The sequence below is a fragment of the Hylobates moloch genome, unplaced genomic scaffold (genome assembly GCF_009828535.3).
Source record: "Hylobates moloch isolate HMO894 unplaced genomic scaffold, HMol_V3 SCAFFOLD_10, whole genome shotgun sequence".
Classification (NCBI taxonomy): domain Eukaryota; kingdom Metazoa; phylum Chordata; class Mammalia; order Primates; family Hylobatidae; genus Hylobates; species Hylobates moloch.
This window is the reverse complement of record NW_026652285.1, coordinates 72,524,672-72,539,405: the sequence shown is the minus strand read 5'-3', so window position 1 is coordinate 72,539,405 and position 14,734 is coordinate 72,524,672. Positions and strand designations below refer to the sequence as shown.

The 14,734-nt window shown below is 36.9% G+C and overlaps 1 protein-coding gene across 3 annotated transcripts in view; it reads left to right on the top strand.

The window, feature by feature from the left end:
* The window catches only part of TEX10 (testis expressed 10), a 52,776-nt gene that overhangs the window by 28,656 nt on the left and 9,386 nt on the right, over positions 1–14,734 (top strand). For all 3 annotated transcript variants that reach the window (XM_032164684.2, XM_058444713.1, XM_058444714.1), the window contains exons 10-11: positions 4,431–4,519; positions 5,814–5,947. In XM_032164684.2, coding sequence (XP_032020575.1) covers positions 4,431–4,519; positions 5,814–5,947 — 223 coding nt within the window. The remainder of the gene's footprint in view (positions 1–4,430; positions 4,520–5,813; positions 5,948–14,734) is intronic.

Below are 14,734 nucleotides of genomic sequence, written 5' to 3'. Positions count from 1 at the left end.
AACTATTTATATCACTAGGTAGAGTAAGTTCACAAGAGTAAGACTGTTTGAAGTTACTTGTTTAATGACTTTTATAGATAGGTTGGAATAAGAGTTGAAATAGAATTATCAAAAGTGTGTGTAGCAAGGGCGTTATTGGTAGGTGAGGGTGTCGTACTTCAAACCTTTGTTGTTATGGAATTGCAATATACACCTTTTCTTCAGAGAGCTCAGAATTTAATGTAGCTGATGAATTAAACAAGCTTGTGGACTGAGACCAGGAATCACGTGTAATCTCTCACTTTTTTTTTCCTGGTGGTATAATAAACATAACATAAAATTTACCATTTTAACCTTTTTTGAAAAGTTTTGCCAGGCGTAGTGCCTCATGCCTGTAATCCCAGCACTTTGGGAGGCCGAGGCGGGTGGATCACGAGGACAGGAGTTCAAGACCAGCCTGGCCAGCATGGTGAAACCCCATCTCTGCTATAAATACAAAAATTAGCTGGGCATGATGGTGCGTGCCTATAGTCCCAGCTACTCAGGAGGCTGAGGCAGGAGAATTGCTTGAACCCGGGAGGTGGAGGTTGCAGTGAGTCAAGATGGCGCCACTATACTCCAGCCTGGGCAACAGAGTGAGACTCTGTCTCAAAAAAAAAAAAAAAAAAAAAGTTTTAATATTTCAAGAGACAAGTTCTCACTCTGTTGCCCAGATTGGAGTGCAAGTGGCATGATCATAGCTCACTGCAGCTTTGAACTCTTGGGCTCAAGAGATCCTCCCTCCTTGGCCTCCAAAGTAGCTAGCACTACATGCCATTTTCCATAGTGGCTGTGCCATTTTACTCTGAAACTCTGAAAGGTTTTATATTGCTTGTGTTGCAAGTATCCTCATGTATATATCTTCAGTCATAGTATTTTAGTATTCAGCAGTATTACTGGTTGTGGGAAGGGTCTGATGTGGTTTTAGGCAGAAATAGAAATCTAGGCTGTAGCTGAAAAGTTTTCTTACAAAGATCCCCTACCTCAGGTAGGTAAGAGTACCTTATTCTTAGTAGACTTTCTTCATACCAGTATAGGACAGATATTTGACTCTGGTCACTGGAAGTGTGCTTCATAACTGACAATAAACTTGCCTTTTACCAAAACAGAGAGCAAAACATATAAATAAAATATTGTTTGTATTTAAAAGTTTTAGGTTTATTTCTTCCTTATATACGCACATTAGAGGGGCCTGGACATATTTTTTAAGAATTTTAAATATTGATTAGCTTCCCATGTTTTTTCTTTTTAGATATTAAAAAACTGCACTTTGTTTTGTGTAAGCAAAATGCTAGGCCTTTTAAAGGTTAATTTTTTTTTTATTTTTTCCATAACTTAAGAGCTTGTTTTTTATTTGACTTCCAGTAGAGGGCACTCTGTTCCTTAGATATAACTTACATTCAGTTCCGTTCAATCACCCCTTGAATGTTTCTTGAAATTGATTCTCCTTGGAAGATGCATTTAATGTCTTCATCAATATCTGTTCACTTATGTTTAATAACTTTTGTCAAGGATTTTTTAAAAATCTTGGGGTTTTTTTTTGTTTTTATCTTTTTGTGGCGATGAGTGGCGAGAATTGGGAAAACATATTAATTTTACAAATACTGATAATACAGACTCTTATTTAAACTATTTTCATTGTAGTTAAAAGTCTACCAAATTAAATTTTGCTTTTTAGTATTTATACAGAGTCCATTAGTAGACTTCTCTCTATGTAGGTGTATTATTCCCATCTAAAGTAGTCCCTTTTTAAAAAGAATACAAAATTAGGACTTTTCAGCCTTCTTGAGCCCATAGCACCATCATTTTATCACTTTTCATAGGGTCATAATAAGACTAGCTGGGCGCAGTGGCTCACACCTGTAAATCTCAGCACTATGAGAGGCTGAGGCAGGCAGATCACTTGAGGTCAGGAGTTTGAGACCAGCCTGGCCAACGTGGTGAAACCCCGTCTCTATTAAAAATACAAAAATTAGCTGGGCATGGCTGCTCACGCATGTAACCCCAGCTACTCAGGAGGCTGAGGCAGGAGAATTGCTTGAACCCAGGAGGCGGAGGTTGTAGTGAGCTGAGATTGTGCCGCTGCACTCTACTCTGGGTGACAGAGGGAGACTGCATCTTTAAAAAAAAAATTAAAAATAAAAAAGACTGACGGTTAGTTCATTCAGACATATGTTGGGTTACTTCATATCTTTAGTTTTTTATTCAAAATAGCTCCTCTTCTTGACCATGACTATAAAATAGTCAACTTTTAAATTATTTCCCACTTATACTCTTACAATGTTGCTTCTCAGTCCTATGCATCCTGTACACTGTTGCCAGATTGATTTTTCTGCAGTACTCCTTTACTCATTTCTGATTTTTATCTTGTCACACTAATTGGTCTGTGAGATCAAGTTTAGCTCAATCTTTGTAGTTCTGATACCTTGCTGTCTCTAGTAAAGCATTTGTCTAATGGCAGGACATGTACCACCTAAGCAAGGATTCCATGTGTTAAAAACCCATCAGCTAGAAATCATTCATGTTTATTTTCTCTCAGCTTTTAAAAAATGTGTTTAGAATTGCTCTCTCTACCTTTTTACCAACCAGTTATAGTTTTTTTAGAATCTGATGTTTTCCTCATACCATTCTACTTGTGGTGTTTCATAATAATATCCAGTGGCCTTTTCTCAGTTCCTACCCCTCTACCCCAGTTTATTTATAGCCAGATTGGGGGAACAGGAAGCATAAATATGGAAAGATGCTCTGTGGTGTTAGATAAAATCTCTGAGGAAGGAGAAATTGGTTTGCACCAAGAAGTTTGGCTTGGGTTTTAAATAGGGTGAACATATGACCTGGTCTGCCAGGAACAGTTCCATTTTACTCCTTTTGGCCCAGCATAATCAGCGCCAGCACCCTCTTTTACTCACAGAAGTGTTCAGGCTTGGAAAGTATATATGGTTTTCATTGTTTTAAAGACAGTGTGATACATTGCTTATTATTTATCACTTTTCACAGGGTCGGAATTTTAAATAGGCTGTTAAATAAATTTGTTGCCCCTTTTGGCCACTGGATGGCACAATTGCTTCCTGTTTTCATTGAGTTCAAGAAGATAATAGTTTGTTTTCCAACCACTACTTTGTACTTGTTCTGTTGAGCATCTGTGCTTTTTATAACCCCCTTAGCATGTGCTATTGTCCCCATAGACCTTTGCTTATCACCTGGGAATGACACTCAAGAAGAGTGTTTTCATTATTTTATGCCTGTCCCCTCCTTAAGAATATTAATAAGGCCGGGTGCAGTGGCTCACACCTGTAATCCCAGAACTCTGGGAGACCGAGGTGGGCAGATCACCTGAGGTCAAGGGTTTGAGACCAGCCTGGTCGACATGGCGAAACCCCGTCTCTACTGAAAATACAAAAATTAGCCGGGTGTCTTGGTGCACGCCTATAATCCCAGCTACTCAGGAGGCTGAAGCAGGAGAAATGTTTGAACCCAGGAGGTAGAGGTTGCATTGAGCTGAGATCATGCCATTGCACTCCAGCCTGGCAACAAGAGTGAAACTCCATCCCCCAAATAATATATATAAAAATAAATATAAATGCAATTATTATAACAGTAAAAAAAAAAATTACTAAGTACTTACAGGTGAATTAGAAGTTCCTAATTTTGTTTGATATTTATTCAGATGTCTGTGATAAAAATTTTTAGTATCAGTTTGTCTGATTATTCTCAGCCTTTTTGCAATACCCATGATTGACATCTGTTTTCTTCCTAGCCTTACTTTGAAGGGAATTTTTAAAGGAGACACTAGAAACTGATCTCATAGGAGGAACCAGATAATCCTCATTTAATGAGAAGCTCCTTTACATTTAGCTATTCCTTTTGAGTCCTCTGCCAATACCTTAGCTGCACTATTGTGAAATAGACCTAGTTACAACTTTACTAAGAATAAGAACACATAGTTGCCTTATAGTGGCTTTAAAGATTTCTTTGCCTAATTAAGGTACTTTTGCTTAGTTATATAGGAAGCTGAAGCTTGTTTAAACATAACTCATTTGCTGAGGGTAAGACTATAAAAATCAAATAGTAAATACATAGCAGCTGAACCTGCTACTGAAAAGCAAAACTTCATCTTGGCTCCTTGGAGTCTGATTTTCAAATGGGATGGAAATTTTCTGTTGTACTATATATGTTGATCAAGTATGCTTTTTAATGAAAGTTTGTATTAATATGTTTGAATTTCAAACTTTCCTACTATGGTGCTTGAGCCCTTGGATATGAAATTAATACAAGGCATACTATGAGTTTTATTTTAAGCTACTAAATCAAACTTGTTTTCAGTAAAGAAAAATGGTTATACACTGTGCTACCTTTGACAAGTCTGTCAAGTTGGTCACTTCTGGTAATAGTTCTCCCTTTGTTTTTTATAGATCATCATTTTCTGGGTGGAAGTATTCAGCTAAAGACTGGTTGATGAGTGATGTAGACTATTTCAGCTTCTTATTTTCCACACTTACAGGTAACCACATTCACTTGCCAGATTAAAAAAGAAAAAACCTAATATGAATCACAATTCTCCTTCTAAGATTTGCCATTTTATCAGTTTGGTTCAGTTTTGAAGATGGTAAATATTCTATCTTGGAGTGATTTTTATAACTAGTAACTGGAAATCGAAAGAATATTTCTAACCTACATACACTGTTAGGCTCCTGAGGCAGGAGGATGGATGATTTGTCTTTAAATCTCTTATAGTATGAGTATCAAAACCCTGAGCATTATTTGAATGTCATGTTATTGTATTTTTAAGTTTGATGTACTACTACTATTATTTTAAATGTATTATTTGAATATTTTCATTTTATACTTGGATAATGATAGGATTCTTTGAAATTTTCTGAAGACTTGAAATTAGGAGAGTTAATATAGTGTCAGAATCCAAAAAGAACTTGACAGATCCAATACTATGCTGAATCTAGCAAGATAAATATTTCAGAAGATAAATGTAAGCTCCTATACGTTTACGGTATATTTATGAATGTATACATTTGAGGTGGGGGAGGCTGTGTGTTTTAATAATAGTAGTTGTCAAAAAGTTTTTAGTGATTTTAGAAAGCTCATTGGGAGCCAGTACTATGACATGGCTATCAAACTAGATGATGCCTCTTTAGGTTGTGCTTACAGAAGTATAGTGATTTGAACATTAAGGTAGATAGGGTTGGGCCACATCAGTGGTATTCTGATCATTCTGAGAACTACCTTTCAGGAGTGACTTTGGCAGGTTGTTTGTGTAGGTCAGGCCAAGTGCAAGAGAGGTGGTAAGGGGAACTAGAAATTGTTGAATGAACTATACACATATTGTCAAAGTAAAAACACTTAGGGGAATAGAGTAGTTTTAAAACATTTGAAGGGCTATTATCTAAGAACCTAAAGCATTTGATACATATGTAGGAGTATATTATTGCTTTTACTTGCTCATTTGCTTTTTTAAACCTATCATTAGTTGGAAAGATTATGCCTTTCACTCTAAGTAAAAGTGTCAAAACCCTAGTAGAAGTGGTAAAACCTGTTTCTTGGTGTATTATAGATTGGGTCTGATCACATCTTTTATATAATTATATGAACTTAACTGTCTTCATTGCTAGCATTTTATTTTTCAAAATATAGCATGAAATGCAGAAGCTCAGAGAAAACAAGGTAGCTTAAAGAATGTTCACTTGAAGGCATATGTCATCTGTTTTTTAAAAAAGTCACTGTTCTTTTTTTTTTTTTTTTTTTTTTTTTTCCAAATTGGCTTTCTTTGTTACCTGAATTAGGGTTTTCGAAAGAGGAGTTGACTTGGCTTCAGAGCCTTCGAGGAGTTCCTCATGTCATCCAGACACAGCTTTCCCCTGTGCTTCTCTACCTTACAGATTTGGATCAATTTTTACACCACTGGGATGTAACAGAGGTAATAATTCATTTAAAAAGAAACTGATAATTATTAAAATTCAGTTCATCAACCAGCAATAGTTACTATATATGAGTTGCCTTGTATGAGATCTTTTCAAAGATACTTGTTTAAAGTGCTTATAATCTTGGATGGGAGAAGTAAGTTTGAAAAGGGAAACATTCTTTATAAATTATGCCACTAAAACAGAACAAATCAGCAATTTGAATGATAGATCCATCTTTTTAAAAGAGGAAAGCATTATGAAAGAGTAAGAATTTGAGGTTTTGAAGGATAAGACTTAAGTAAGAATTGGTATCCGTGAAGGTGGCTTTTTAAATGGTAGATTATTCACCAGTTCCTTTGATTTTAAGAATTACTATGTAGCTTATTAAAATTAAATTTAAAACCCAAATTCTTTAAGTTTTGAAGTTTGGTTTACAAGTCTTATTTTTTATTTTATTTTGTTTTATTTTTTTGAGACAGAGTTTCGCTCTTGTCGCCCAGGTTAGAGTGCAATGGTGCAAGCTCTGCTCACTGCAACCTCTGCCTCCCAGGTTTAAGTGATTCTCCTGCCTCAGCCTCCCAAGTAGCTGGGATTACAGGCAGGTGCCACCGCACTCGGCTAATTTTTTGTATTTTTAGTAGAGACGGGGTTTCACCATGTTGGCCAGGCTGGTCTTGAACTCCTGACCTCAGGTGATCCACCAGCCTCGGCCTCCCAAAGTGCTGGGATTACAGGCATGGGCCACCGCACCCGGCCTAGAAGTCATTTTTTAAGTAAATTTAAACATTTAAAAGAGGACTTTAATTTAATTTTATTCCTTTTACCAACCTAATTTTTTTTTTTTATTTTCTTAAATAACCGTAATAGTATTTGTCCAATACTTCAGTTTTCTGACAAACCTTCACAAATAGTTGAAGTAAATCTTAGAAATATCTAATAAATTAAAGATACAAATATGGGAAATCTTATGTTTTAGTACTACTTAATGAAACTTGAAATTAAAACCACAAGTCTAAATTAATTAACTACCGACTTTAAGAAGTTTTTTGTTACTGTTTTGGGGTTTGGTGTTATTGGTTTTCTTGAGATGGAGTCTCGCTCTTGTCACCCGGGCTGGAGTGCATTGGTGCTGTCTTGGCTCACTGCAACCTCTGTCTCTCAGGTTTAAGCGATTCTCCTGCCTTAGCCTCCTGAGTAGCTGGGATTACAGGCGCCTGCCACTACTCCCGGCTAATTTTTTTGTATTTTTAGTAGAGACGGTTTTGCCATGTTGGTCAGGCTGGTCTTGAACTCCTGACCTCAGGTGATCCTCCCATCTTGGCCTCCCAAAGTGCTGAGATTACAGGCGTGAGCCACTGCTCCCAGCCTGGTGTTTTCTTTTTAAGAGATCTTGCTATTTTGCCCAGTCTGGCTTTGAATTCCTGGGCTCAAGTGATCCTCCTGCCTCAGCCTTCTGAGTAGCTGGGGCTGTAGGCATATGGCATCATGCCCAGCTGCTGACATGTTTTAAATTGGAATTATAAGGCTGATCTTTTGCCCTAATAGGCAAAATTGTCTTAAATGTTACAAATACTTAACATTAAATACACAAACAATATCACAAACATTAATACTAAAGATTTGTTTCATTTCTAAGTTTTTAAGTTTATTTTTATTCTTTTGTGTGTGTGTGTAAATTTAGGAGTACAAATGCAGTTTTGTTACATGCATAAGACTATACAGTGGTGAATCAGGTATCTGAGAGTATCACCCAACAACGTACAGTGTACCCATTAAGTAATCTCCTGTCATTCACCCCACTCCCACCCATTCACTTTTTTGAGTCTCTATTGTCTGTCATTTCACACTCTATGTCCATGAGTAGACATTATTTTTAGCTCCCACTTACAAGCAAGAATATGCGCCACTTGTCTGTGTCTGACTTGTTTCACTTAAGATAATGGCCTTCAGTTACATTCATATTGCTGCAGAAGGCATGATTTTATTCTTTTCTATGGCTAAATAGTATTTCATTGTGTGTAAATATCACATTTTCTTTATCCACGCATATGTTGGTGTACATTTAGGTCAATTCCATATATTTGCTATTGTGAATTGTGAATAGTCCAATAAACATAGGTATCTTTTTGATGTAATTATTTCTTTTCCTTTGGATACATACTTGGTAGTGGGAGTGCTGGATCCAGTGATAGTTCTGTTTTCAGTTATTCGAGAAATCTTTATACTGATTTCCAAAGGTTGTACTAATTGACATTCTCACCAACAGTGTGTAAGTTCTGCATCCTCACCAATATCTTTTTTTTTTGTCTTCTTAATAGCCATTCTGACTGGTATAAGATGATATCTCTTTGTGGTTTTAATTTGTATTTCTCTGATGATTAATGTGTTGAACATTTTTTCATGTGTGCCTTTTTGGCCAATTTGTCATCTTGAAAAATACTCATTCATATCCTTTGTCTACTTTTTAACGGGGTTATTTGATTTTTTGTTGTTGCTTGAGTTCCTTGTATTGTAAATTTTTGGTGTTAGTCTCCTGTTGGATGCATGGTTTGCCTGTATTTTCTCCCATTCTGCAGGTTTTCTGTTTGCTTAGGTAATTACTTTTCTGTGTAGAAATTTTTTAGTGTAATGAAGTCCTATTTGTCTATTGTTGTTTTTGTTGCTTGTGCTTTTGGGCTCTTAGTTATGAGTTATTTGTCTAGATCAATGTCCAGAAGAGTTTTCTGTAGATTCTTAGTATTTTTATAGTTTCACGTCCTACATTTAAGTGTTTAATCCATCTCGAGTTGATTTTTGTATATTGTAAGAGAGATCCAGTTTCATTTTTCTGCATGACATTCCAATTTTCCCAGCACCATTTATTGTAAAAGTTGTCCTATCTGCAGTGTAGTTCTTGTTGACTTTGTCAAAGCTGAGTTGGTTATAAATATGTGCCATTATTTTTGGGTTCTCTATTCTGTTCCCTTTATCTATGCATCTGTTTTTATACCAGTACCATGTTGTCATGTTTACCACAGCCTTACAGGTAATGTAAAGTATCACAGGGAATGTGATACTTCTAGCTTTGCTCTTTTTACTTAGTATTGCTTTGGCTATTCAGCCTCTTGTTTTGGTTCCATATTAATTTTAGGATGGTTTTTTTCTGATTTTGTGAAAAATGACATTGGTATTTTGACAGCCGTTTCATTTAATCTAAAGATTAATTTGGGTAGTGTTGTCATTTTAACGATGTCAGTCTTCCTATCTGAACATTGAATGTTTTTCCATTTGTTTGTGTCATCTACATTTTATTTCATCAGTGTTTTCTAGTTCTCTTTGTAGAGCTCTTTTACCTCCTTGGTTAAATATATTCCTAGGTTTTTTTTTTGTTTTTTTTTTTTGTAGCTATTATAAGTGGGATTGCCTTCTTGATTTTGTTCTCAACTAGTTATTGGTATATAGAAATGTACTGACTTTTGTATGTTGATCTTACATCGTGAATTCATTTCTAGATATAAGATTATACCATCTAGTTGGATATGGTGGCATGCACCTGTAGTACTAGCTACTTGGAAGGTTGGGGCAGTAGGATAGCTGGAGCCCAGGAGTTTGAGGATGCAGTGAACTATGACTGTGCACCTGCACTCCAGTTGAGGCAACAGAGCGAGACTCCATCTCTTAAAAAATAATCACATCAGCAAACAGGGATAATTCAGCTTCCTCTTTTCCAATTTGGATGTCTTTTTTTTCTCTTGCCTGATTGCTGTGGCTAGGACGTCCCGTACTATGTTGAATAGGATGATGAAAGTGGGCATCCTTGTCTCATTCCATTTCTTACAAGAAATCTTTCCAACTTCTCCTCATTCAGTGTGATGTTGGCTATGGGTTTGTCATATATGGATGGCCTTTATTATTTTGAGCATGTTTCTTCTATGCCTAGTTTGTTGAGGGTTTTTATCATGAAGGGATGCTGAATTTTATCAAATGCATTTTTTGTGTCTTTTGGAATGATCATATGGTTTTTGTCCTTAATTCTGTTTATGTGATGTATCACATTTATTGATATGTGTATATTGAACCATTCTTGCACCCCTGAGATAGAAACCTGCATCATGGTATATTATCTTTGATGTGCTTTTAGATTTGATTTGCAAGTATCTTGTGGAGGAATTTTATGTCTGTGTTCATAAGGGAATAAAAGAATGAACAAAGCCTTCAAGACATTTGGGACTTATGTAAAGTGACTAAGCTTATGAATTATTGGTATTTCCAAGGGGAAGAAAGATTTAAAGTTTAGAAAACCTAGCCAACAAAGTAATTGATGAAAACTTTCCAAGCCTACTAGGAGATTTAGACGTCCAGATACAGAAGGCCCAGCAGTCCTCAGGAGAATACATTGCAGAAAGGACTTCATTGTGACATATTATAATCAGACTGTCTAAAGTCAAAATGAAAGAGAGAATTCTAAAATCAGCAAGAGAATAGTGTCTAGTCATTTATAAAGAAAATCCCGTCAGACTAACAGCAGATTTTTTAGCAGAAACCTTACAGGCCAAAAGAGAATGGGATGGCATAATCAAAGTGCTGAAAGGAAAAAACAAAAAAAACCCTGAAAGCCAAAAAGTACTTTATTGGCTGAAAGTTGGGATTAGAGAGGTGGTAAAAGATACTCATACAAACAAACCAAAAGTGAGCAGGAGTAGCTATACTTTTACAGGTAAAACAGACTTCAAATCAAAAACAGGTTTAAAAAATACAAAGAAAATCATTATGTAATGATGAACGGAACAATTCAGCAAGAGGATATAACAATTCTAAATATATATGCACCCAACACCAGAGCATCCAGATTCCATAAGTATTACTAGACCTAAAGGAAGAAATACATAGCAATACAATAATAGTGGGGTGCTTTAACATCCCACTCTCAGCATTAGATCATTGAGAAAGAAAATACAAAGAAACATTGGACTTAAGTTGAACTTTAGACTAAGTGGACCTTACAGACATTTATAGAACATTCTACTCAACAAACTGCAGAATATACATTCTTCTCATCATCACTATCTATCTCCCAGATAGACCATATGGTAGGTCACAACAAGTCCCAACAAATTTTAAAAAATCAAAATCATACCAAGTATCTTCTCAGACCACAGTGGAATAAAATAAGAAATCAGTACTAAGAGGAACTTTACAAATGATGCAAATACATCATTTTGCATTGATGTATTGCAAAATTAAACAACATACACCTGAACGATGACGTGCTCTTGAGCAATTATTGAGTCACTGAAGAAAGTAAAATAGAAATTCAAAACATTTTAGGAACAATTGAAAATGGAAACAAATCATACTAAAACCCATGAGATACAGGAAAAGCAGTGCTGAGAGGGAAATTTATAGCATTAAATGTCTACATCAAAAAAGGAGAAAGATTACTAATCAACAACCTAACGTTGCACCTCAAGGAACTAGAAAAGTAAGAACAAACCAAGCCCCAAATTAGCAGAAGACAAGAAATAACAAAGATTAGAGCAGAACTAAATGAAATAAAGATCAAAAAACAATACAAAGGGTCAACAAAATGCAGAGTTGGTTCTTCAAAAAGATAAGATTGATAGCCAGTAGCTAGACTAAGGAAGAATAGTGAAGATCCAAATAGACAAAAAGAGAAATGAAAAGGAGACATAACAACTGATACCACAGAGACTATTACAAACAACTATACACCTACAGACTGGAAAGCCTAGAGGAAATGGATAAATTCCTGGAAACATATAACTCCCCAAGGTTGAACCAGGATGAAACAGAAAATCTAAACAGACCAATAATGAGTAGTATGGTTAAACTGGTAATAAAAAAATCTCCAGGCCTGGCGCAGTGGCTCATGCCTGTAATCCCAGCACTTTGGGAGGCTGAGGTAGGAGGATCACGAGGTCATGAGTTCAAGACCAGCCTGACCAATACGGTGAAACCCTGTCTCTACTAAATATACAAAAGTTAGCCAGGGGTGGTGGCATGCATCTGTAGTCCCCGCTACCCAGGAGGCTGAGACAGGAGAATTGCTTGAACCCAGGAGGTGGAGGTTGCAGTGAGCCTAGATCATGCCACTGCACTCCAGCCTGGGTGACAGAGCGAGACTCTGTCTCAAAAAAAAAAAAAAAACTCCAAAGAACGAAAAGCCCAGAACCAGCTGGATTCACAGCTGAATTCTGCCAAATGTACAAAGAAGAACTAATACCCATTCTTCTGAAATTGTTTCCAAAAATCAAGGAGGGAAGAGGGAATTCTCCTTAATTCATTCTGTTACACCAGTATCACGATACCAAAACCATACAGGGACACAGCAGAGAAAAGAAGGCTACATATCTATGTGTGTCTCTCTCTCTCTCTCTTTTTTTTTGGAAACACAGTTTCACTCTGTCGCCCAAGCTGGAGTGCAGTGGCATAGTCTCAGCTCACTGCCAACCTCCGCCTCCTGGGTTCAAGCGATTGTCTTGCCTCAGCCTCTTGGGTAGCTGGGATTACAGGTATGCGCCACCATACCTGGCTAATTTTTGTATTTTTAGTAGAGACGGGGTTTCACCATGTAGGCCAGGCTGGTCTTGAACTCCTGACCTCAAGTGATCCGCCTGCCTTGGCCTCCCAAAGTGCTGGAATTACAGGTGTGACCCACTGTGCCTGACCCTATTCTTTATTTCTTAAATTTCTTTTTTTTTTTGACCACGTTTCACTCTTGTTGCCCAGGCTGACGTTTCACTCTTGTTGCCCAGGCTGGCGAGCAATGGCACAATCTCTGCTCACTACAACCTCTGCCTCCCAGGTTCAAGCGATTCTCCTGCCTTAGCCTCCCGAGTAGCTGGGATTACAGGTGCCTGCCACCATGCCCGGCTAATTTTTGTATATTTAGTAGAGATGGGGTTTCACCATGTTGACCAGGCTGGTCTTGAACTTCTGATCTCAGGTGATCCACCTGCCTTGGTCTCCCAAAGTGCTGGGATTACAGGCATGAGCCACCGTGCCCGGCCACTATTTCTTAACATTGAAAGGTGCTTGTCCAGTGAGAATGCAAAATTATGTCATCCTAAGTAATTTTGGTTTCATTTTTTCATGAAGTAATATTCTCTCCTGGCTAATTTTATTTTTTGTTAGCCAGTTTTGACAATGTTCTCAACAGGGTAGTCTCTAGGTTCAAGTTGCAACCTAATCTTTTGTTGTTGTTGGTATACCAATTAATTTATTCACTTGACATATTCATTTTATTTTGAATTCTCTTCATGTTCTTCCTATCTCGGGCGTATATCTTTTATAGATATTTAACTTATTTCTCTCATGGCTTTGTTCGGTCACAATGCTAGGGTCATGCCAATGACATCCTCTTTTTATTACCCATAGTGCCTGGTACTGTGTTTACTTATAGGTCTTGAAATCTTACGTTTATTTTAGGTTTTCAGCTTGCTTTTATCTCTCAGGGTCTGTATGGTGACTTGTAAATTCTCAGGGAAAGCTCAGCTTCTTACGGTTATGTAACATAAGTTACGGTTATGTAACTTATGTAGCACATGTAACTTTCTTGGTATGATACTTGGGGAGAGTTCAGGTAGTCTCCTATTTGTGAAAGAGGAGATTATATTAGAGTAGTTATGGCAGACCAGTTTTCTGCAAAAAACAGTGGAGAATGGTATTTAGAAACCAACACGTGGAATTTAGGTGTGCTTATTGCTGTTGGGTGTTGCTTCTCCCGTATCCTCTTATTAGACATAAAGTAGTCATTCAACACCACAGAGTTTATTCTAGTTATATCCTGTTTCTTTTTTGTACCTGTTTTCTCTGATAGAAACCTGGCTCCAGTTATACTTAATATATTTTACTTGATCAGCTTCTCTGTCTGTAATTAGTCTTCCTTTGCTGCCACCTCTCTCATCTCACTCCATTTGGGCTCCGGTTCTTTTGGGCTGTCTACTCTGGGCCATCTCAGCACTCCCACCAAATCCAGTGCCAAAGTTTACCTAGTTTGGCTCCAGCCATTGGCTTTAGAACTGAATTGTTTAGGGCGGCAAGGGGAGGCAGAAGGGAAGTGATGAAGTGGTCATTATTGAATGTGCACTTTTCAAATGTGGTTTGGATTAATAAAAGTATTCACCATGTTTGCTTTGGAGTAGGAAGATGGCCTTGGAAATGAGTTTTTTCTCATTGTTACTTATAGGTATAAAAGAAAAAGTTACCAAGTAAAATATCTGGGTAATATCTACAAGATATTTTACAGAGAAATAATGTATAGATCTGTTGATCCCCCCCCCCCCCACTCTCAAATCTGTAAATAACAAGTATAAAAAGGCTTGATTTTTCAGGGCTAGATGACAACTCTCTTGAACTTAACTGACTGATCTCTCCCTAGAGTGATATTCTTCTTTCCACCATTCTTGTTTTTTTCATGTGATGTTTTTACATATTTAATTTTTGGTAGTATACTGTATCAGATTCTGGAGTTTGTGCTGTGACTGATATCTGTGAAGGACTTAGTAACTGTTCTTGACTCTTCTTGTTTTTCTGAGAACTTAGGAAATTAAAAATACTAGGGGTTTTACTTCTCTCTACTTTTTGTGCAGATTGCTTTTTTACCTTTAGAGAATAGGAGGCAGTGTTATGATTAAATTGAACAGGATATTTGTATTTTCTGGGTTATAAATATTTTTCTGTGATACATTTGTCTATCAGGTGGGCAAAAAAAGCTTTTGTTAGCCCTTTGTTCATATCACTCAGATCTTTCTGTCGTAGCACTCAATAGAAATACAGTATGCCCTCACTTAATATCCTCA